Source organism: Gadus chalcogrammus, chromosome 10 (assembly GCF_026213295.1).
Source record: "Gadus chalcogrammus isolate NIFS_2021 chromosome 10, NIFS_Gcha_1.0, whole genome shotgun sequence".
In the NCBI taxonomy this organism is placed as follows: domain Eukaryota; kingdom Metazoa; phylum Chordata; class Actinopteri; order Gadiformes; family Gadidae; genus Gadus; species Gadus chalcogrammus.
Window position 1 is genome coordinate 16,653,819 of NC_079421.1, and position 25,082 is coordinate 16,678,900.

Genomic DNA, 25,082 nt, shown 5'->3' on the forward strand with positions numbered 1-25,082 from the left:
GTGTGTGTGTGTGTGTGTGTGTGTGTGTGTGTGTGTGTGTGTGTGTGTGTGTGTGTGTGTGTGTGTGTGTGTGTGTGTGTGTGTGTGTGTGTGTCGGGGGGGCGGGGGGGGGGGGGGGGGGGGAAGCCATGTGAGTGTGTGAATGATCATGTCCCCCTCTTGCCCTGCATCTCACAGTCCAAAGCCCAGGGGCAACGCAGCGTGATTTTCGGTTCATAGGGCGACCCTAAAAGAAAAATGGAATGACATTTGTTTTGGAGGAAAACTTGTGTAGCCGGGCAGTAGGTTTTCATTGGCTTCATATAAATTATTAAATTTTTGACACCAAAATCCCCAACCTTATTTTGAGCGCTTTGGGTCGCAAAACGATTCACTTGCGTTCTATAAAATGTACAAGTCTCTTTTATAGCCTCTCTTACCTGTTAATATGTATGAAATTATTTCAGAGGAAGCTCTTTTACTTGGGCTAGGGTTTGCAAGCAAGTGTGTACTAGGGTTTGCAAGCAAGTGTGTAGGGTATGAATGTGTTTTAAAAGCCTCTTATCGGCCAGGAGAAGTTGGTATTGTGCTAGCTTGAGTGAGTACATAAGCATCAATGGTAGCGAAGAAAACTATTGGAGTACTGTAAACCTTGTTTCCCCTGGTGCTATTCTACTTAACTCCTTATCATTACCTGTACAGCCTCATCTTGAGGTGTGTGTGTGTGTGTGTGTGTGTGTGTGTGTGTGTGTGTGTGTGTGTGTGTGTGTGTGTGTGTGTGTGTGTGTGTGTGTGTGTGTGTGTGTGTGTGTGTGTGTGTGTGTGTGTGTGGCTTTTAGTGTATTTCTTTGTGTGAATGTCCGTGTTTACGAGCTGGATGTGTGTAGTGAATGTGTCCATGCAATTATGTGTGTCCCTGCAAGCATTTATTTTGTACTTATGTAGCCCAACGTGAGGTTGATGGTTGTAGTGGTACAACTAAGTACCCTCCTCCCTCCCCTGCTCTCCTTATTCTTTATGGGCTGTATCCCTGATGATGGTGGTTATATATATATCTCTGACAAGAACTCCAATGGACACCAATCAATAAGTACTCTCCCTGGTAATGAACAAGTGCTTCTGCGAAAAACCTTCCCAAGCTCCTTGAAAAACGTACTGCTATGTTTGGTTTTATTATTTTGTTTCTTTTCTTGTATTCTTTTCTAAGGTACGATTTATCATTATATATATTTCTCTCAGTGCTCTCGTCTATTACCTGATGTGGGTTATGACTGAGTGCAGGCTCTGGGCACGTTGCTGTAAAGCATTATGTGTGTGTTTGTGTGTGTGTGTGTTTGTGTATATATACACTTCACGTGTGTGTGTGTGTGTGTGTGTGTGTGTGTGTGTGTGTGTGTGTGTGTGTGTGTGTGTGTGTGTGTGTGTGTGTGTGTGTGTGTGTGTGTGTGTGTGTGTGTGTGTGTGTGCGTGCGTGCGTGCGTGTGTGTGTGTGCGTGGGTTCACATCGTGTATGTGCGTGTGGGGGGGGTGTACATGTTGTGTGTGTGTGCTTGTGTATGTGTGTGTGTACGAACGTACATGTTGTGTGTGAGTGTGTGTGTACACATCGTGTTTGTGCGTGTGTGTGTGTGTGTTTATGTAAATGTCGCGTGTGTGTGTGTGTGTGTGTACTCTCCGTCTGTGTGTGTGTGTGGGGGGTGTGTCTCAGCTGGGATTTAATGAAGTGCCTGTGCAGTGTCTCTGTGTGGTGCCTGTTTCACGGCAGCCAATCACTCTTCAGCAGCGCTGCGCAATTACCCGTGGAGGCTGAGCCGCATCAGCTTTGATGCACCCAACGCGACTCCTTTGGCCCATGTCACCTACGTCGCTTCTTTACAAGCCTGCGCTCAGTGTTTAACAATGCCTGTTCACCTCCACCTCCCCCATGGCCCTCAGTTATACTCCTTCACTGTCACGTTGTTTCTATCTTTCTCTCTCTCTTTCTCGCTCTGCCCTCGCTCTTGCTCTCACTATCCTTCTGATCTTCCCCTCCTATAACGCTACACCAATCATGTTTTCTTTTGGCTTCATTTCTCTTTTCGCATGCATGCTCGTTTGTACTCTCTGGCTCTGTTTCTTTTCTGCTATTCCTCTACTTCGATTGTTCTGATAGTCTCTGCTTCTTCTCTCTCTCTCTCTCTCTCTCTCTCTCTCTCTCTCTCTCTCTCTCTCTCTCTCTCTCTCTCTCTCTCTTCCTCTCTACCTCTCTACCTCTCTCTCTCTCTCTACCTCTCTACCTCTCTCTATCTCTCTCTCTCTCTCTCTCTCTCTCTCTACCTCTCTCTCTACCTCTCTCTCTCTCTCTCTCTACCTCTACCTCTCTCTCTCTACCTCTCTCTCTTCTTTCTCTCTTTCTCTCTTCCTCGCTCTTCTTTCTACCTCTCTCTCTTCTTTCTCTCTTTCTCTCTTCCTCTCTCTTCTTTCTACCTCTCTCTCTTCTTTCTCTCTTTCTCTCTTCCTCTCTCTTCTTTCTCTCTTTCTCTCTACCTCTCTCTACCTCGCTCACTCCTTCTCAGCCATCAGGCTCAGACCACATGCTGGGACCATCCAAAGATGACAGAGTTGTACCAGGCGTTGGGTGAGTACGGCTGAGATCAAGTTGCCTCAGGTCCTGTGCACCACCCTCCCTTGAGAGAGGCATGGGCGTAGTTTCTAGTGTGTACAGATATTAAAAGATGCAATGTCGATACAAGAAATGTTTGATTGATGATTTATTATTTTTGATCCATACCACCATCGACCACAGCGACTTAATTAAAATCTAAGTCCAACAGAACATCAGAACTAAGAAGCAGCTATTAGAAGGAAGGCAATCGCATTGACTTATTAATCAACATTTATCTACGAATCCAGTACAAGGCGCTTGTTGACTGCTGTTTACTTTCGCGCAATAAAATTGTGATTAAACGGCTGTCGTTTTGTTCAATCTGATCCAACACAGGAAGCTGGCAGATGGAAGGGCGTGGGTGGGTGTGTGTGTGTGTGTGTGTGTGTGTGTGTGTGTGTGTGTGTGTGTGTGTGTGTGTGTGTGTGTGTGTGTGTGTGTGTGTGTGTGCGTGTGTGTGTGTGTGTGTGTGTGTGTGTGTGTTCGAGTGTGTGTCAACCCCCACCGCCGTGTGCACATTACAGCTAAACTATGTGCTCAGATAACATCTTCACCTAGCTGTGAGCTCCGTGCCATACACAAGCCCCGGATAATGACTAGCCTGTTGTCCCTCATCGTGTTATTTACTATAATCTCTTTTCTCTCTCTCTCTCTCTCGCTCTCTTTCTCCCGCTTCCTCTCTCACTCTCATTCTCACTCTCACTCTCTCTCTCCTTCTTTCTCTCTTTCTCCGGCTTTCTCTCTCTCTCTCTCTCTCTCTCTCTCTCTCTCTCTCTCTCTCTCTCTCTCTCTCTCTCTCTCTCTCTCTCTCTCTCCCTTCCCCTATCTCCTTGTCTCTCTCTCTCTGTCGGTTTTCCCATTAGCGGATCTGAACAACATCAAGTTCTCGGCGTACAGAACGGCGATGAAGCTGCGGCGTGTGCAGAAAGCGCTGAGACGTACGTGTTTGTCCCCGCGGCGTTCCTCCGCTTTGATTATGGCTTGATTGAACAACTAAACAAACAACCGACAAAAGGGCCGGGCCGTATGGACAGAACGTATATTCATAATGATCTTCCTTTGTTTCTTTCATTTATAAATGTATTTATTCACTTAGATCCGAAGGGTAAAAGTTATAGCAATAGCTACGAAACAATACCTACTATTTGTTATTAATTTAATTATTAATTTAATCAAAAAATAATAATCATGATGAACAAAAAATTCTCTCAATCATCTTGATTTAATAATAATTTAAAAAATATCTCTCTCTTTTTTCTGTCCGTTCCTGGGCCATTGTCATGGCCAGCTAATTGGGGCTATGAATTGCTCCATTTGCTTTCCTAAAGAGAAGAAAATGGGGTGCAGCTAATGGTTGAAGAGTAGAAAGCCCCATTGAGGGGTCACACCTGCTAGTTTATAAATCCTTACCCAACCCCTCCTCCACCTCCAGCTCCTCCACCTCTTCCAGCTCCTCCACCTCCTCCAGCTCCTCCAGCTCCTCCATCTCCTCCACCTCCTCTAGCCACTGCTATTTATGACCCTGATTCCATTCTCCTGTGCTGGCGGGCTGTCATACGTTTCCTCCCTCGTTTTTCACGGCCGATTTCCCTCCAGTACGCTTCCTCCGCACCTCTCTCTCTCTCTCAACTCTCTCGTCTCTTTATTGAATTGGCTTGAATGGAAGCTCTCTGCTCTAAAGCTGCCACGGCCGCGGTCATCTGTCCCGTCGACCCTCACTCCCGCTTCAGTGTGAGCATCTGATCTCATCTCCCTTCATGTCTGTCACTGCCTTTTCCTCTTCTGACCCTCTCTTCTTTGGCCTCTTTTGCCATCCTGCTGAGACATCCCCCATCCCCTCCCCACGCTCGTCCTCTCCCTCTCCCCCTCTCCCTCTCCCCCTCTCTGCTTCTCAATTTCTGTCTCATTACACCGTGCTTGACCCATGGAAACAAAACGCTGCTGACTCTCTCTCCCCCCCTCCCCTCCCTCCCCTTTGACCTTATCTTTCTCCACCAGCCAACCTCACACCTCTCTCCTAGGGCATCCGCGGCCCTATTGTTGAATTAATTGTCCTGCACCTCAGGTTACTTTCATATCCTGAGAATATTCACTTCTCTACTCCCTCTCCTCCTCCTCCTCCTCCTCCTCCTCCTCCTCCTCCTCCTCCTCCTCCTCCTCACACCATATACAACTTAATGAATTGGTTCCTGCTACATCGATCTTAAATGCCCTTTGTATTTCCGTTGCAGTTCGGCCCTTTGTAGAGCTAGCTCAGGCTAGGGTCTCTCCGGAGCTGCCACTGTCTCATTAGTGCTCAGATGTATTTGTAGTCATCAGCCGCAGCCAGCAGGGAACTCCCCCCTTTTGGCCTCAGTCACAAGGGTCGGCTTGGCAAATCAGTTTAAAAGAGCAGCATCTAATTTGCGTTGATCCTCTGGAAACATCTGGCAGCACGTAAGTGGGTAAAAGGAGTAAAGGTGAACGAGAGATGAATGCGGCTATTTTGCTTGCTGGCTCGGGTGGGTGAACTAATTACATGTTGTGTGTGTGTGTGTGTGTGTGTGTGTGTGTGTGTGTGTGTGTGTGTGTGTGTGTGTGTGTGTGTGTGTGTGTGTGTGTGTGTGAATGTGTGAATGTGTGTGTGTGAGAGAGAGAGATAATTTGTCTTTGTGTGTGTGTGTGTGTGTGTGTGTGTGTGTGTGTGTGTGTGTGTGTGTTTGAGGGATACATAGGCCTGTGTGTGTACTGTGACTGTATGCAAGCATGCATGAATCGTGACTGTCACTTTGAATTGTGTGTGTATGGTGACTCTGTGTATGAATGGTGACTCCTTATATGCATGGCCACTGTGTGTATATATGTGAATGTGAATATATATATATATCGAACCAATGCTTGTGTGTGTGTGTGTGTGTGTGTGTGTGTGTGTGTGCGCGCGACGCAGTGGACCTGGTGGCGCTGGGCAGCATGGCGGAAGTGTTCCGGGAGCAGGACCTGCAGCAGGGGGAGCACGTGATGGACGTGGTGGAGGTCATCCACTCGCTGACCGCCCTGTACGAGAGGCTGGAGGAGGAGCGCGCCGTGGCCGTCAACATCCCGCTCTGCGTGGACATGTGCCTCAACTGGCTGCTCAACGTCTACGACAGGTGGGCGGGGCGGGCAACCGCCGGAAGGGGAGCTGGGGTTGTGTCGGTCTGGGGGTAAGCTCAGGTGCGGCTGTCCTAGGACTACTACTGGGGGGGGGGGGAATTCAGAGAATCATCGCCAGGATGACCTTGTGTTTACGCAGCGCATTCGATAAATACAAAGACCTAGACACTCTCCGGGCCAAAGGGCCTTCCAAGGAGTCTCTGGTACCGGGGCCTCATGGTGCCGCTCGACTGCAGGCATCTCTCCTCCAGCCGCGACGTGGGGACGATGGGGATGCAATCCAGCACACTGAGCTCAGAGTCGGAGCACCCTGAGCTCCCCTGCTCCTTGTAGCGTATCTAATGCCTTGTACACAGGCCGCCACACACTAATACCCAAATTACCGGTCACCCAGCGCACACATTTGAACACATACACAGGAACACGGCCGCCACATGCAACCACAACACAACACACACTCGCTACATGCTCATACTCCAAAAATTGAAATTGGCAATCACTTGAAAGCAATGTGTGTGAAGACAGGCACGGCACTGTGTCTGTGAGTATAGCGGGCCAATGGCTAGTTTAATGCCTTGTTGCACCGGGATCCATAGAGAGCCACAGAGCGGTCAGCACTCCAATCAGGCTGGCCTGGTTCCAATCATCACAACAGAGGAGACACAGTGGCAGTCCCCCCCCGCCCCTCCCTGTTGGTCCATTCACGTCCTCCCTTTTACAGCCTTTTATTCTTTTGGGTGGTAGGGAAGGCGGGGATGGTTTGCGACGGATCGACCGCCTTTCTCTGCAACCCCAGAGAGTGCTAACCTTGAACTGCTAATGATCTTGACAGCGTCTGCATCCTTCCAGCAAATTATTTTGTGTTTCAGTTTTTGTCCGTTTCTTTATCAGGGCTTTCTTTGTCAGTAGAAGGTCGTTTTCTATTCGGCACATCTTTGAACTCGATGGTTCGGGGCAGAAGACTGCTATTTTCTTGTGTGTGCATACAGTGTGTAGTATGTGTACACCACAAGGGTTGATATAGCACTTGTTTGTGTGTGTGTGTGTGTGTGTGTGTGTGTGTGTGTGTGTGTGTGTGTGTGTGTGTGTGTGTGTGTGTGTGTGTGTGTGTGTGTGTGTGTGTGTGTGTGTGTGTGTGTGTGTGTGTTAGCGAGGGGGGTTAAGAAGGAGTGCTGTGTGAAGCTAGTGCTGCTCACAAACCTTGGTGTGTGTGTGTGTGTGTGTGTGTGTGTGTGTGTGTGTGTGTGTGTGTGTGTGTGTGTGTGTGTGTGTGTGTGTGTGTGTGTGTGTGTGTGTGTGTGTGTGTGTGTGTGTGAAAAGTGCCAACGTGTTTATGGTCCCAATAAAGCAGCCAGCGTGTTCTCTGTGTGACTCTAATGTTCTCAGCCAGGCTCTTATGTCCCGGGATGAGTGATGTTTATTTAGCGTGGTTATGTGCGCCTCTTAAATTAGAGCTGAAAACTGTCACTTTGGTCATCTTGTTACTTGCTCAGCTCCGCCAACAGTGGCGACGGCGACAGTGTCGTTAAGTTCTGAAATTAAAACCAAACTGAATAAATGTTTTTCTTTTACTCAATTAAAGTTGATGTTCCCCCTGACAAGATTAATATTAATTCCTTTTTCCTTTCATTAGGCGATTGAAACATTTCGATTTCAGTAAGCCCGTGTTTAGCTACGTATTATAGCCCTGTTAAACGTAGCCGCTTGAACTTGTCATAGGACTTGTAAGTGCATACTATTTAATTGCTTACCTGACTCGTGTTATTGTGGGAATTCTCTCATATGGTTTCACCCACTGAACAGTTCAGCATCACCCACATCATTTCTGCACTAAATGGTTTCCCCCAAAATAGTTCCATCATTTCTGCTCTATATGTTTCCACTCAAGTCTCTACTCTACTCAAACTGTAGAATAGTTGTTGTGTCTGGGAAAAAAAAGCTATGTACGATGATGTATCTGACCATACAGTTGTGTAAACTCTTTTCTCTAAATGTATAGATCTAAACGTTGTTTTGTCTGAACAATCAGTGACATTCGGTGTGTTCTCATTGGTTTTCTCTCTCTCTTTCCACCAGCGGTCGGAACGGAAAGATGCGTGTGCTCAGCTTCAAGGCAGGCTTGGTGAGCTTGTGCAAAGCAGACGTCAAGGAAAAATACAAGTGTGAGTGTGGCCAACCCCGATCTGTCTAATGGGTTCCATGCAGGGAATGCAACTGCCCACACACTCGCTCTCTCCCTCTCTCTCATTCTGACTCTCTCTCTCTCTCTCTCTCTCTCTCTCTCTCTCTCTCTCTCGCCCACTCACTCACACAGTGAGTTCCAGGAAAATCATTTATTATCTCTGTGTCACCCTCTTTCTGTCTTGCTCCGGATCTCCCTTGACCTTTCCGATATTTTCTCCTTCTTCAACATTCCAAACACTCATGTTCCTTATCAGAAGTCAATATGTCTGTCTGTCTGTCTGTCTGTCTGTCTGTCTGTCTGTCTGTCTGTCTCTGTCTCTGTCTCTGTCTCTGTCTCTCTCTCTCTGTCTCTGTCTCTGTCTCTGTCTCTGTCTCTCTGTCTGTGTGTGTGTGTGTGTGTGTGTGTGTGTCTCTTTCTGTGTATATATAACACATATACGTATACAGCACGTGAGTGAAACAAACCAAGGGGAGTGTGCGGCCATTAAAAATAAGCATAGTTTGAACAAGTGTCATTGATTTAGCTGGACACAAGTTGATGAATATAGCAACCCATTACTTAAAGCCTGGCCAGGCTTTAAGTAATACTTGGCAAAGCATAGATGCCGACTCATATTGGAGCGAACGGCAACAGACTCTAATTTAGACTTTAATTGGACGGCTGGTTAGAGTGATAAGACAACGTCTTTCTGGGATCAGCCAGACAACGGTGGTGTTTCTCCCCCCTTTTACTCTGAGATTGATCAGTTGGTGTTGCGTATAGCACATTACCTCTCGTGGGTGGGTTGACTCGCACCAAATTTGATTTGATTGTGATGACAGTTTTCTCCCTCTCCTCTATCTAGTAGAATTGATCTGTTAACACCACTCATCTTGACTAGGCTTGACTCAGCCATCGTATTTGTAAAATTGGTGTGTGTGTGTGTGTGTGTTTGTTTGTGTGTGTCAGTATGTGCGTGGGCAAGGCCTTCTGTAGCCCAAGAGTGAGATCCTTGGAAGACATAAATTTGACTCTCGCTGATCTGGCTTTAAAGACATTGTGAAATATAGATGTTAGCCACTTACCACAGCGCTCTCCAACAGACATCCTGTGATGTGTCACAGGTTCTGAGTTGGCATGCATAACCATCCAACTCAACAATGATATGGATAAGACTGTTGAGAATATCCTCTGAGAAGCAATTCTCACTATCTCCAATACTAAATCCATCTAGATCCCTCCTAAACGTATCTTTTTCCCACCGTGAGAATGCATGGTATCACAGAAGCCAAGATGGTGGTTTGAGTTGGTCTCTGAATAACAAAACACACGCAACACACCTTTATCTCCCATCTGTACCCCTCAATCGACATACCCTGTTTAGAGTAAGCTGGATAATACTGCCGACACTCTTTTCATTACTCGTAAACTGTTCATCAGGAAACACTCTATTTTCATTCCTAACTTTCTGCATATCTCTCTCTGTCTCTCTCTCTGTCTCTCTCTCTCTCTCTCTCTCTCTCTGTCTCTCTCTCTCTCTCTCTCTCTCTCTCTCTCTCTCTCTCTGTCTCTCTCTCTCTCTCTCTCTCTCTCTCTCTCTCTCTCTCTCTCTCTCTCTCTCTCTCTCTCTCTCTCTCTCTCTCTCTCTCTCTCTCTCTCTCTCTCTCTCTCTCAGATGCTCGTTCATTTTATTCAGGAGATGTTTGATGTGTAAGTGTTCATGCCAGTTGTCTTCCCTGTAAGGGGGAGTTTAATCTGCTAGAGGCGGGAGGGAGAGAGCGGTTTAAGACCGGGGAGAGATAGAGCTGGAGTTTCTCGTGCTATATTTATACTGGTATGGTGAGGCATTTTCACACGCCTGTCAACATTCGTCTCCTTAGTGACAGTCCGTCAAAATACTCTCGGCAAGGGTTCTCAATGCAGATAGTGCTAAACTAATTCACTTCCTTATTCTGGAATTAGACCAGCCAAGACATCGCTCTCTTTCTCAGTCTCTCTCGCTGTCTTTCTCGCTCTCGTTCTTGATCTCGCTCTCCATCTCTCCCTCTGGAGATTTCTTGCTGTCTCTCTCTCAATCTATCTCTCCCTGTCTCTCTTGGTCTTGCTATCCCTCTCGATCTATCGCGCCATCTCTTCTGTCTCTCCATCCGTCTCACTCTCTCTCTCTAAGAATGCAGCATTATTCTTGGATATAGAGACAGAACACTCTCAACATGTACTGGGATTGTTAGACACGCAAACATCTTGTTTTTTTTGTGCATTATTTACATTTCAAAATCCCTTCCACGTTTCTCTATTTAGCCATAGGCTGAGAGCGCCCTTACAATAATTGTTGCCATACATACATTTTTTTATATATGTATTATATACGGCTGTGCATGAGCTTCCACTAGAACGTAAATGAAGTATGGTGCTATACCGTTAGGTATATATATATTTCATATAAATGTATTCTCTTCTCTTCACCTGCCTACTTAACAGACAAAGTTTTGAAAGGAAATGAATAAGCCAGAAAATTTGCTGTGCAAGCATTTCAGTTTGATACGTTTCAAATTTCGCAAGCCTTGTATTAAGAGGGCATTCGATAAAAACCCATCTGGGTCTAAAAGAAGCAACAGAAGGTATCGATCCGGAACATTAGCACAAATTATTTTCTTGACGACGCATCGATGCACACACTCAAAGATAACACTGGTCCATTTATAGGTGTGTGTACTTGTGTGTGTGTGTGTGTGTGTGTGTGTGTGTGTGTGTGTGTGTGTGTGTGTGTGTGTGTGTGTGTGTGTCTCTGTGTGTGTGTGTGTGTGTGTGTGTCTGTGTGTGTTTTTCCTCATAATGCAGTGTTCCCCATCGCAGGAACTGCAATCCGTCACTTACGGCCCCGCAAGTTACGGGTCACCTTGGCTCGACTCAAGGACTCCCCCGCTCACGCCAATGACCTAAACCTTGTGTCGCATGCAGACTTGTTCCGCCAGGTGTGTGGACCGGGAGGCCAGACCGACCAGCGGCACCTCAGCCTGCTTCTCCACGAGGCCATCCAGGTTCCCCGCCAGCTGGGGGAGGTGGCGGCATTCGGGGGCAGCAACGTGGAGCCCAGCGTGCAAAGCTGCCTCCGCATGGTGACTACACACACACACATATATATATATATATATATATATGTATCTGTATGCAGACGCAGCATGCAATCGTCTGCGTGAGTGCACCACACGCATGATTTGGTGTGCAGGTTCTGTCCTGAGGGATGCATGATGTGAAGAGGAGGAGGAGGGAGAGGAGGAGGAGGAATACGTGTTTCTTTTTTTATCGCATGGCCTGGTATGTTAAATCCGATCTAACCCAAGCCTTATCAGAAAGTTGTAGCTAGCCTAGTCATCGCCCATGACTTCATAGCTTCAATCTCCCAGCGTGTGTTTCAACCCACACGTCTCCCATGCACATTCAAGCGCCAGTAAACACTTGAAGCATCGTTGAGTTTCATTTGTAGCGCATAGTGGTCGCAATTTAAATCGCGCTAAAAAAAAAAAAGTAGAAGGAAAAAGTCGACAGAGCACGGACGCATTACCCGCCACTTTTCGGTAACTCTGAGTAAACCCGCCTAGTGAGAGGCGCTGGTAGGAAATAGAATGCTGAGAAGACCAATTAATCACAACATAGATGTACGAGGTAGTGGGGCTCACTCTCAGAAGGACATGGCTTCCCCTTAATGAGGACACACGCGCTGGCACAGCCAACACCTTTTATCTGCCCGGACGGCGCAGGCTTTTTGTTCCGTCTCTGATAGCTCTTCTCTTGGTTTGACGTAGGCACTAACCTCAGTGGTCTCCATGATTGCAGATTTGGTTCAGCGCAGTGTTTTGGAGCCTGGCCCTGTTGAAAAAAAGTCCTAATTACCTGCTGTACTTGCCAGCTCCTGATTAAGCACACTTTATTCCCGTCCACGTTTTCTGAAATGAGCTGCAAGCTCTGATTCAAATCAAAGCTTTTTGTTTTGTTTTGGCTATAACTCTTTCGCGCACGCAGATAAAATATCCATGTACAGCCAAAAGGTGGAGGGACCCATTTGCTCTTTTATCAACATTTTTATTTCATTAATAAAGTAAATTAGCAGGATGATAATTTTTTACTTATTAAGCATTTCTGCACTACAGGGTGTCAGCCATGGAATATGCAATTTAAGATGATTATGCACCCGATTTACACTTCTCCTCACTTAAGTCCCAATCCTCCTCTATTCCTGTAATCCCTTTGGCGGAGAGGAGATACCATATGGGGTTTGATAAACCAGGTCTTGTTGCTTACAATAGGGGCAATATGTCCCGAGGATGAGGCTTTGGGAATATGAGGGAGTCTCTTGAAAAACTATGAAATGGAAGTTTTGACAGTGAGAGACGGTTTGGTCATTTAGTTAAACTGCTCCATCTTAGACAGGGCGTCCTGCCAGCTTTGAATCCCTAGGGGCTCCAGGTGCTGGGAGGGAAGGGGGGGAGGGGGGGCTGCGCGTCTCCAACATTGAGAGGAGAGAGAGAGAGAGAGAGAGAGAGAGAGAGAGAGAGAGAGAGAGAGAGAGAGAGAGAGAGAGAGAGAGAGAGAGAGAGAGAGAGAGAGAGAGAGAGAGAGAGAGAGAGAGAGAGAGAGAGAGAGAGAGAGAGAGGAATCGCATCATTATCCCCAAAGATGGTGCACTACTGCATACTTCACATGTACTTCCATGTGCACACAGGCTCACACACACACCGACACACACCAACACACAATTATAATGCTGCTTTGCATGAGCAGAAGATAAAGCCCCAAGGGAAATCTACCTCTTAATACAGCTCTGATGCAGACTTAATGAGAATTTAGCACATCACAGCTTTTCAAATCCCTACTTCCCTGGGATTTCAACAAGTCGTCTGTGACTGGAACACATGCAAGAGGCTCGGGAATCGAACCCCGTACCTCTCGGCTAGGAGTCCAAGTTGCCCACATGCGTTCTTTCTGCCGCCGATGAACCTGTCTTCTTCGCCCATCCCTTTTAAGCGGAGCCCATCCGGCTCCGTTCTCGGGGGGGTCTAAACATACAGGCTTGTTTACCGGGATCCCTCTGTCTCCCCTCCCGCCAGGCCCCGGGGAAGCCTGCCATCGAGGTGTCTCACTTCCTGGAGTGGATGAGCCTGGAGCCCCAGTCCATGGTGTGGCTCCCCGTGCTCCACCGCGTGGCCGCGGCCGAGTCGGCCAAGCACCAGGCCAAGTGCCACGTGTGCAAGCAGTGCCCCATCAAAGGCTTCAGGTACGGGGAGATCTCCCGCGGCACTCCCTCGATTTAACGGAGCCGAGTTCCTCCCAGAGTGCGTCTGACGGCCTAGTCTTATGATTTCATAAAGGAGCTTGTCAAGACAATTGGCGTCAATGCCGCCGTGATTAAAGGAGCGTCAAGGTGGCAAGGATTCAGCCTGTCCGTACCGACAAAACAAGTGCAAAGCAATATAACTCAGTGCGAGTGGAGGGGAGCAAGGGAGAGAGCAAGTCTCTGGTGCAAATCAAACGCAACCAAGAGGTCTTCACTTAAATGCCAGTTAACCGTTCATCATGTACTGAGGTTCCTTCATCATTTATGTAATTCAATTTGTGAGTCGATATTTTTTCTCCCACACACCGCCGTTACGGAGACCGGGGTATGATGGAATAAAATTAAAGCCGGCTTTTGTTATGAATGTTTTTATTGACGGCGACAGGTACCGCAGTCTGAAGCAGTTCAACGTTGACATCTGTCAGACGTGCTTCCTCACAGGCCGCACCTCCAAGGGAAACAAGCTGCACTACCCCATCATGGAGTACTACACACCAGTAAGACCCTTCTCCCTCAGCAAACGCTAAACGCACGATGCTACGAAACCTTTAACGCACCACAACAAGCGGCAAGAAGATCTGTATTCTGCAGGACGGGCATCCCAGTTACAAGGCTAATGGCGTTAAGCACGCTTAGTAGACCACTAAACGCACATGGCTATAATATTTAACGATAAGCACCAGGCTGGGAGGGCTCTGAGAGTGCATGTTATAGGGCTATCTCGAACACTTGGGAACTGGTTGTGAACGCCCCCTACCCCTTCCTGCGTCTTATACAGCCTCGACCCCTCTCACACACACACACGCACACACACACACACACACTCACACAGATCCCGGTTCTTAGTTGATATTCCGGGGCAGTACCAGGGCTATATCTGGGGGCGGGTGTTGGAGTTTGTGGGGGTGCAACGTGCTAGGCGTCAGCCGTAATCAATGCTGAGCGCTGACAAATGGCAGAAGGCCATGGGCACTGTGATTTTCTTTTAGGGGGCCCAGCGTTTTAGAGTTATGGTTTTAAGTGGAGCTCACTGGAGATAGTGTAATATTTTCTCCCAAGCCGGGTCGTAGGAGAATTCAGCAGCGGGCCAGACGGGAGGGGATACCAAGGGGTGGAGAACCTTGCGGAGGAGGACGGGGAGGACGGAGGGAACCAGGGGTTTCAAGGGGTAATGGAATCTCACAGGGTAGGAGAATAGAGAGGAGGCATCTGGAGGTGACACAGAGCGCCTGAGGGAGAGGGATGCCGGTTTTTGGAGGCGGAAAAAACAAGCGCTGTCGGCCAAAGTAACAAAGGAAAGTGTCAAAGCATAAATATGGGGGCGATGATGAGCAGAGGGAGAGTGCTGGGCAGAGAGAAAGAGACCACAGAGAGAAAACTTGTGATCGCTTGAAGGGAGGGAAAGGGCAGACGTGTGAAGCTCAACAGAGTAGAAGATGGCCGACGGCTGGGCTGGCCCCACGGGGGAGCCTTGTTTCAGATGGGCTCGTCTGGGAGAAATGTTTTCCCCCGGCAACATCGGAAAGCACTCTTAAGCGCTACAGTCTGTCCCTCTCTCCCCTCCCTCTGCTCTCTCTAAACCTACTGCTTCTCCCACACCTCCTCCTCCTCCTCCTCTCCTTCCCTCCCGACCCGCGTCATTCCCGCTCCCCGATCACACGGCAGACCACCTCGGGAGAGAAGATGAGGGATTTCGCCAAGACCCTGAAGAACAAGTTCAGGTCCAAGCAGTACTTCAGCAAGCACCCTCAGAGAGGGTACCTGCCCGTTCAGTCGGTGCTGGAGGCGGAGAGTGCCGAGACGTGAGTCCCACGTGCCCTGGCACGCACGCACGCACTCAAGACAGGCGGATGCACCTACACACACACACACACAGACACACACACACGTCATGCAAATTCACACCGCACATACTGTACGTACAGACACACTGATGCACGCGTGCACACACTGCATTCACACGCCCTCACCTGCATGTCTGTGCTTCTAACCCGGATAGTGTGTCTGTGTGTGTGTGTGTGTGTGTGTGTGTGTGTGTGTGTGTGTGTGTGTGTGTGTGTGTGTGTGTGTGTATATGTGTGTGAGGATAGAAAAATGAACTATTAACCTAAATTGTTTAAAGAGTTATTTTACCTTTGTACTCATGTACTTATGTGTTATTAAGCAAACAAAGCGTAAAATAAAAAAAGGAAATTAATTAAATCAATATTACCCTAGCCTGGGATGAAAACATAAATATGCTAGCTGCCAGTCTACGTTGCATAGCAACCACCTCGCACCATGTGCAGGCAGCCAGGAAGGCATATTTTATTTTTAACATTATTATTTATTTATAAGAATAGCAATAGCTCACTTGAGGCCATGGTATATGATTTTAATAATAACCATATACCACGGCCTGTTGTGAGCTATTGCTCGAATAAACGTAAAGACATACATGCATCCATCCATACATACTTGCATCCAAACATACATACATACATACATACATACATACATACATACATACATACATACATACATACATACATACATACATACATACATACACAGAGCTAAAGAGACTCCTTGTAGATGATTGTATTATCTGGAACAAATGTTACGCAAATCCCAGGTGCAAATTCAAATGATGTGGGATGAGTTCAGTGGACAGTTCTGGATTTTTAAAAAAGCAATCAATGCCTAATTCTATTTAGTCCTAATCCGGGCAGGGAAATGTACGCTCAGGAATCAGTCTCTCTAAGAGCTCCGAACCAGAGCCTGGAGTCAAATGCAGGATGTCACCAGGAGACAGCTGCAGGGCTACGCTGTTCCCAGGATAGTCTTCCAAGGCGATGCTCATCTGCTCCACTTACTTTGTTATCGTGTCATTATTCACTAGCAGGCTTATGCTACAATTTTCTAAATCAAACTGTATTAATTTAAACCAAAATGTAATCCAATTGAATTATTGAATAACTTTCTATGTGTCTGTAAATTTCCCTTTGATGTTTGCTGTGGAATAAGAGCTCTTTAATATAGGTGTCTGACATGCGCTCTTTCTCAGAGCTGAGGAATTTGGGAGGGCATGAGCATGCATAATCCACTGCACTGACCTCAAGAACGTGAAGCTAATTATGCACATTATTACAAGCAGGAAATAACTGTCTGCAGTTCTGGCTTCAGCAAAAAAGTCTCTACTAAAGCTGTGCAGCTCCATTGAGCAGTGGCAGGCAATCCCGCATACCGACCGATGACCTTGCATTAGCGGAGACACATTGCAATAGAGCCCATGAACGATTTCGAGGGGGCCTCATCGGCTTGAGACACCTGCATGCTCGCGCGTACCGACACGAACACATGCACGTATTCACACGCACACACACACACACACACACACACACACACACACACACACACACACACACACACACACACACACACACACACACACACACACACACACACACACACAGTATATACACACACACAGACGTGCAAACAAACACACCCACACAAACACACACAAGGGGGAGCCAATGGGATCTGTGGAAAGTGTTGATGGTTGGAAGTTAATACATTTGGTACAGAAAGTATCAAAAGAGTAGACAGTTGGAGAGTGAGTAAATGGCATAGAGATAGAGAAGACAGATCATGTTTAGGTTCTAAGTGAGACTGATTCTAATTTAGAGATATTCTCATGAGTAGATCTATATCGTGCATTGCAGAGGGCTAATTTACATTTATATAAGGTTAATGAATTAGTTGGAAATGTAAAATACTAATTAGCTTGTCAAGTTTGTTGCGGTCTTGGATTGATGCCACATCTTTCCGCTAGATTTTTTGCTAGATAGTAGTCGTCTAGCTAGCAGATTAGGCTCGCAGATCTAGGTTAAAACGTCAGGCTTGTGTGCTGTGAAGTAGAAGTTATTTCCTCCCAGACATGGTTGGAGCAGGTGCAGTTACGACATAGCTTCCTTGTTTGAAAGCCACTAGGTCATATCTCCGCCATTTTAATTGGCTAAAAGGGACATTCTTCTAGTTCCTTCCATCTGCAGTCTCCCAGGCACTTAGAATGGAATGGGGTCTCAATCGATACGGTGAAAGCGAATTACTCGTTACTAAATGAGTAGGAGTTTTAATGTCGAGATGGAAATTCAGCAGCAAAAAGCATAGGTCCTGTTATTGTATTGCATTGTTGAATAATGAATTATCAATTGTAGACATAGCTCATTAATCTTACTGAAAGAGGCTAAACATATCAGAAAATATTTCTGAACAAAACTTAGCATTGTTAACATGTTAAATATATGCAATCTCCAGGCTTATAATCCTATTAATTTAAGTCCTTCTTAAAGTTGTCCAGATTAAAATGATCAAATCTTCGCACGCACGCACGCAAGCACGCACACACACACACACACACACACACACACACACACACACACACACACACACACACACACACACACACACACACACACACACACACACACACACACACACAGTGACACACACACATTCACGCGTGCGCACACTCAAGCAGACAAGCAAAGCATCACACACATCTCTGCCCAGAAGGTGGCCGCAATCCACTGTCTAATTGTGTACTTTTATTATTTTTTATTATTTTATTTCCTGTATTTTTCTGTTATGTTGGTGTGGTTTAAAGACAGAGGCTCATTCAACACATGCAAACCAGGGCATTAAGAATATTAAAGCATTTAGAGCGGGAAAATAATTTTAAAATGTCTTTATTTATTTATTTTAGATCGGAATGGTTTGCAATACAAACAGTTCAAATTCCTTTTTCAAAGCCACAAAATGTATTGCTGTTTTTTTTTTTAGCTAAAATGATTGATTTTGATGAATGCCTTATCATGCTTCCAAGGGAATATATTGTGCATGGTGTTTGGATGTTGACATGCTGTGTTTTGTCCATGTTCTCTCCCAGGCCGTGCTCATCTCCAAAGCTTCCCCACGCAGACACTCACAGCAGGATCGAGCATTTTGCCAGCAGGTACGATGCTTTATATTGTGATATATTTATATTTATCCATGTGATAACCTCTAAATCCAACCAATCAGGCAACGGCCCTACATGACTAGGACTTTCAACACACCTGTTTTCTTCTTAGTTCTTCCTGTTGTAGAGGTGTGTATATATTTGCTTTACTTCATGAATGGATGTCCTGTCCTGATCTATGGTTTGCCCGTCCTCACCTGTTTGACCTGAATCAACCAAAGGTAACAACACTATAATCACCTGAAGTCTCTCAGGCAGGCGGTGCTGACTATTCACAGCCAATCAAGAGTCAAAGGTTTCCTTATCTTGATTGAAGGACACAGAGCTTTCCTGCTCCAGTACTGTATTTATATTCCGATAAATGTACTAAAGGAGCAGAGTGCCGACACTCGGTTTTAACCCTTTCGGCTGGCAGCCAAACTCCCTTGCCACTACACTACACTGACCTGCCCTTCTCCATGTTCAGAAGATCTCACAATGTACTGTAGCAGGCCAGTGGGTGCGGTGTTTCCACACTACCAAGTTGAATAGTAAAGCACACAATACACAGAGCAGTTCAATGTCAGTGTGATTTATTTACCGGGTAAATAACAATCACCAGGGTGGCAAAAGGGTCATCCACCTCCTTTAGGATACAGTCCGTAATCCTTAATCAGTCCAATTCACTTTGCACCGGTCTCTCCCTCATCGGCTGTACAGCGTTTCCAGGAGCTCACACAGATCCTGTCTGTACTTCCTTAGCCCTCCAAGATCACACAGGCCCTGTCTGTAGTATGCTAGCCCTTTTAAGCCCAAGCACCCCTGCTTAATGATCCCCGGGCTCGCGTCGTCAAAGGGAGGCAGTCCATGTAAGGCTTGGGGGTGGAGCCAGCAGGTTGCCAGACTGACCACTCCCCTAACTCCTCCCTGCCGTCTGCCACAGTACATATGCAAGAATGTTCTTTTATTTACACTTCAATGTAGACACACTTCATCCTAGAGCGGACATGTCGATTGAACTGAGAATCTTTCACATATAATGCAAAAAGAAAAGGAAGAACAATTTTCAATACATTTACTAAATGTATTTTAGCCCCCCGTCTCCTCTCCCCTCAACCACCTCCCTCTCTCAGGCCCCCACCCCTTCCTCACACTGATTACAGTATTGATCCTGCCCTCTGGGGTGTGTGTGTGTGTGTGTGTGTGTGTGTGTGTGTGTGTGTGTGTGTGTGTGTGTGTGTGTGTGTGTGTGTGTGTGTGTGTGTGTGTGTGTGTGTGTGTGTGTGTGTGTGTGCAGCGCCACTCCTCTGTGGTCTTACACACGTACATTCACTGATGGCATTTGTAGTTTTGTGTGTGTGTCTGTGGGTGTGTGGGTGTTGAATCTGGGTCTATTTGTGTGTTCATGCATCGGTGTGTGTGCCTTTGTGTGTGTGTGCTTTGGGTTACGCACGTCTGTTTTGAGTACGTGTGTGTTTGTGTGAGGGGGAGTTTGGATGTTTGCGTGTGTGTCCGGGTGGAGTGGAGGTCAGCAGGGTTGAGCATGGGTCAACATACCCAGTGGGTGGCCACTTGGTGACGGCTGGTCCCCTGGGAGCTGTCAGCCTGGCTTAATGTTTGTGCTGCAGGTAGTCACACACGCATGCACGCACGCACACACACACACACACACACACACACACACACACACACACACACACACACACACACACACACACACACACACACACACACACACACACACACACACACACACACACACACACACATATAACACATATACAGAAACAGACAGACACACACACACACACACACACACACACACACATAAACACGCACGCACACAATGGAGGTGCTGCAGGACTGAGAGCAGGGAGCCAGTAGGGATTGGGGTGTGTGTGTGTGTGTGTGTTTGTGTTTGTATGTCTGCCATTGTATATTTTGCACCCTAAAGCTTCCACAATCAGCCAGTCTACTGCCAACCAGAACACACACCAACAGTTCAACAGTCCTTCCCCTCTCCTCTTTTCCTTCCCCCTGTTCTATTGTCTCATCCACCCAGCTTCAACTCTCTGGCTTTCCCTTAGTGTTTGTCTCTCTCTCTGTCTCCGTTTGTCTCTCTCTCTCTCTCTCTTTCTCTCTCTCTCTCACTCTCACTCTCTCTCTTTCTCTTTCTCTTTCTCTCTCTATCTCGCTCTTTCTCTCTCTCTCTGTCTGCCTTTGTTAGTCAATGGCCTTCTCCGTTCCACTTTATGTCACATCAAGGCGGTTCTTTGTGATCAGCTCACAGGCCTGCTGTGCACACTCGACACTTGGATGCAACTGTTTGAAAGAGGGCAGCCTTCTGCTGTTCTTATTGTTTTGTTTTAAGACTCTGAACTTCAAACTTTACAATGTATTTATTTATATTGTATTCATAGCTATAGCTATGTCTGTTACTTGTTTCAGCTATAGCCTTTACTTTTTTCGATGTATTACTATTTGGAAACAGGCTGAGTCTGCAAACTGTATGTTGGTGATTAACTGGCTAACGCTTGCGAGCGGTTGCAACATTGGCCGATGGTTTGGCGTCGATACCTCCTGAGCTGTAGGCGATGTGTACAGAGAATCTGACGGAATAATAATAACACAGCCAAGTTTTCCCTGCAACCACACAAATTCTTAGTAACGACCAGCGTTGATAACATAATAAAATGTGTCATTTTAAACGAGGCCCTAATAAAATCTGTAATTATACGACAAAATAAATACATATCGAAAGACGTGATTCTGTAATGGGACATATCGGGCCATTTGCCAACCGATACTGGACTCATTATATTATCATTGTTCCGTTATCTTCACAGATTTGACTGCCCTCCACCAATTCTACATCTCTACTTTGAGAAAGTTTCTTCCTGCGGTCTTCAATACATTACTTACTAATCATGTGGGGTTCATGTTCTCATGGCACTACACATCGCTGTGTGTTGCATAGCACTTGTATGGGAAAGGAGTGTGATTGAGAAAATACCTTTTGATACATGTCTATTGGAATGGTGCTCATTAGAGCAAAATGATATGGTTTGGACAGGATATTCCTTTTTTTTCATCATGAAATATTTCTTATTAAAGCAAATGCCAACCAAAAGTAGCATTCATGTTGTTTATTAGTTTATTTTCGCACCAGTAATTCAGGCAGCTCTCTTCTGAGCTATTGTTAAGTCCTTTTTTTGCATCCCCAGACAATACCATATGGACAGTAATCTGGTGATATGATTTAATCTAGTGGATATGAGTCCTAACAATGGCTGTTGCCTTTCGTTCTATCCTTCTTTCTTCCATCCATTCCCTCTTTCGTTCATTCTTTCATTTGTGCTTCTGTGCGTTCCTACTCTCTTTCTTTTGTTTGTTGTTTCATTCTCTCCTTTGTGGTTTTCCTAGTTCCTCCATCCTTTCCTCCCTTATTCCCGCCCTTCCTTCCTACCTCCTACCTCCCACGGTCTCAGGGGTCCAGACTAAGTATTCCCTCTGTGTATGCGCAGCATGCCACTCTTCTGTAAACACTTATGGGGGATCAAGCTGGTATTGAAATGCTGGTGTCAGAAGTGGCAGGGAAGTGTATGGAGAACCCTCTTGAGGATGACACATTCATTATAAAGAAGCAGCTGGGATACAATGAAAGATGGTGTGTGTGTGTGTGTGTGTGTGTGTGTGTGTGTGTGTGTGTGTGTGTGTGTGTGTGTGTGTGTGTGTGTGTGTGTGTGTGTGTGTGTGTGTGTGTGTGTGTGTGCGTGTATTCAAGCATACCCCTTAGCTCTGTGTGTATTAATCCAGGCTTATAATGTAATGCATCATTTTGGAAAGATTTCTTTTTTTATGAGACAATATTACATTTATGGTAAGTTCATTAATTAATTAACTAACTTTTTATTTTGCCAGTCTCTCTTGTCTCACCCTGCTTCCCAAGTTGTCACCATCTCTTTTTCTCTGTCTCGCTGTCTCTGCAACTCTTGTCTCACACACACACACACACACACACACACACACACACACACACACACACACACACACACACACACACACACACACACACACACACACATAAAAACACGCATTCCATTTCAGGCCCTGTCTTTGTCCCTGGGGTTTGTGAAGCCTGTCTGATAGATCACCCAGGCCTATTCAATTAAGAGTGTGCGTTGCTATAACCCAACATGAACAGATGACGCATTCCCTGTGTTCTGTCCACCCCTTCTGTAATTCTATCATTAAAAATCCTCTGCCCCACACAATCACCCCAGTCCCTACTGCCAACATCCACTCACACAAGAGGGGGTGTATGTGTGTGTGTGTGTTTCTTGAGTGTTTGACTCGGACGGGGATCAAAGCAAGCATATTCAGAATGCACACACTTTGGAGCTGCCTCCTTATGGGACTCGTGAGGTTCATGGAAGAAGAATTGATTTATTATTCAGACTCTAGTTTGATTGAAAGAGAGAATGGCAATAACCTCTCATTATTGTATAGTAAATTAAACAACTAGTATGTAATATTAAAGCCTAATGTTGCATACAGAATGGATGTTATTATGTTCTGGCCCCACACATGACATGAAACAATTGGAAGAAACAGAATGACTGACAAACATTTAATAATGCTTTTTATTATTAAATAACACTTAATATTTGCAATGTTTTTTTTTAATAACATATAGGCCTATATATAATAGATAGAGATAGATAGATAGATAGATAGAAGTTGCTCATTCGTAACACATCATTTGTGCTCTCCCTGAAAACATATGTGGATCGGGGTGCGTCCCTATCGAAAAGTATTGTGTAGTGCAGCAGGCTCGCAGGCCTGAGGGCTCTTGTAGTGCGATAGACCACAGTCGCTCTGGGAGCTCTCCATGGTGCTGCAGTGACATGCCAGTTCCCAAGCGTGCTCTCAACGGCAGCCCAGGAAGGGGAGCTGTCCCTGGTGCTGAAAGGAAGGGCTCCCCACATGCTTTTGTCTGGACTGCTAGTCCCCCAGCTCCTGCGTGCAGTATCATGTTTCAATGGGCAACTGGTGCTGCAATGATACGTTTGTCCGCAAGCTATCCTCAGGTTGTGCGTGTGAGACCAAGCTTCTTGTTGCAGTTTCTGCGTTCAACACCTGGTCACGTTCATCTGTTTGGGAGTTGAACGTTCTCGCTGTGTGTAATTGGATTTTCATTTAGCTGTTTCTTCCATATTTGTTGACTTTGCGCTCTCTCGTTCTCTGTCTCTGTCTCTGTCTGTCTTTGTCTTTTGTTGTGTGTGATCTGAATGTGCGTATCAAATATGTTCACGCTAAATATGTGTACATATTTGACCACATTTTGGACATACATTCTGTGTGTGCGCGTGTTTGTCTGTGTCCGTGTGTGTGTGTGTGTGTGTGTGTGTGCGTGCACAGATTGGCGGAAATGGAGAACCAGACATGTTCATTCTTCACGGACAGTCTGTCCCCAGATGAAAGCTTGTGAGTATGCAGCCTAACGTGCCAAACAAGACGATTTTGTGTGCGGCTGTGTCCGTGTGTGTTTTTGTGTGCGTTTGTGTGTGTGTGTGTCTTTTACGCTGTGTCTTCATCACGTTTGTATTTGTGTGTGGGTGGGTGTGTGTGGCTGTTTGTTTGTTTGTGTGACTATCACGTGTGTGTGTGTGTGTGTGTGTGTGTGTGTGTGTGTGTGTGTGTGTGTGTGTGTGTGTGTGTGTGTGTGTGTGTGTGTGTGTACGTTTATGTTCAGGAAATATTAGAGAACCAACCACATGAATAAGCACCCTCTATAATTAAAAAGATTCACCGGGAGGTCATCTTGTGAACTCAATGAGAAAAAGCTGAACCATCTTGAGACAGCCAGGACTAGGAACACAGACCAGTGGTGCATGAAGGTTGAGGAGGTGTCTGTGTGTGTGTGTGTGTGTGTGTGTGTGTGTGTGTGTGTGTGTGTGTGTGTGTGTGTGTGTGTGTGTGTGTGTGTGTGTGTGTGTGTGTGTGTGTGAGTCTCTGGAGGCTGTGAGACAAGTGTTCGGGAGTAGTAATACTGTTCGATTAGATCTGAACGGAGGGCTATGATTTGAATAAGACGACGATAAGGTGTGCACTCATGCACGGTAGAGCTAGGGGGGCTGGATGATTCGCAGCGGGTTTATCCGCATCTACATTTATCTAGTGTGTCCTTGTGTGTGTATTCAATCTGTGTGCGTGTTTGTTTGTTTGTTTGTTTGTTTGTGCGCACATGCATACATACATGCTGTGTGTGTGTGCGTTGGGTTCTGTATGTTCAGGGTATATTTACCAGCCACACAATGCGCTACAGAAGGATTTCTCAATGGCTTCAAGCTTTCTGTATAAGAGCTCCTTCAGTATGGATGTCTCTGCTGCTCGAGCTCTGGTCCGTGTACCTCTCTCGCCATGTGCTAATGTGAGCTGCTTGGATGGACCTTTGTTAGAATTGCAAAATGCCCTCTTGCACTGCACGATAGCAGGTCTACAAGACGGCCCTATTTGTATTCATTATGCAAACAAGTGGCTCTTTGTGTATGCGTCTAAATGTAATATGAATATTGCGGTATTGTGTTTGGATCTGAGTGAGAGTCTGTGTGTGTATGTGTGTGTATTTGTGTTCATTTCTACATATGTTCTGTGACAATTATATATTCTGTATTTTGGATCTTTGTTTTGCATAACACATAGAACAGTTGTGGTCGATGTTCTTGGTATGGAAGAATGAGGTCCTTCCTGTGTGCCTGCCTGCTTGCCTTTTCCTGCCTGTCTCTCTTTCTGTATGGATGTCTGTATGGCTGTCTGTCTCTCTGTCTGTATGGCAATCTGT

The 25,082-nt window shown here is 46.1% G+C and overlaps 1 protein-coding gene across 4 annotated transcripts in view; it reads left to right on the forward strand.

The window, feature by feature from the left end:
• drp2 (dystrophin related protein 2) overlaps positions 1-25,082 on the forward strand; it is a 127,387-nt gene that overhangs the window by 93,345 nt on the left and 8,960 nt on the right. For all 4 annotated transcript variants that reach the window (XM_056600382.1, XM_056600383.1, XM_056600380.1 and 1 more), the window contains 10 exons: positions 2,535-2,596; positions 3,487-3,561; positions 5,550-5,751; positions 7,832-7,917; positions 10,881-11,038; positions 13,028-13,194; positions 13,640-13,751; positions 14,920-15,056; positions 18,188-18,253; positions 23,660-23,725. In XM_056600382.1, coding sequence (XP_056456357.1) covers positions 2,535-2,596; positions 3,487-3,561; positions 5,550-5,751; positions 7,832-7,917; positions 10,881-11,038; positions 13,028-13,194; positions 13,640-13,751; positions 14,920-15,056; positions 18,188-18,253; positions 23,660-23,725 — 1,131 coding nt within the window. The remainder of the gene's footprint in view (positions 1-2,534; positions 2,597-3,486; positions 3,562-5,549; positions 5,752-7,831; positions 7,918-10,880; positions 11,039-13,027; positions 13,195-13,639; positions 13,752-14,919; positions 15,057-18,187; positions 18,254-23,659; positions 23,726-25,082) is intronic.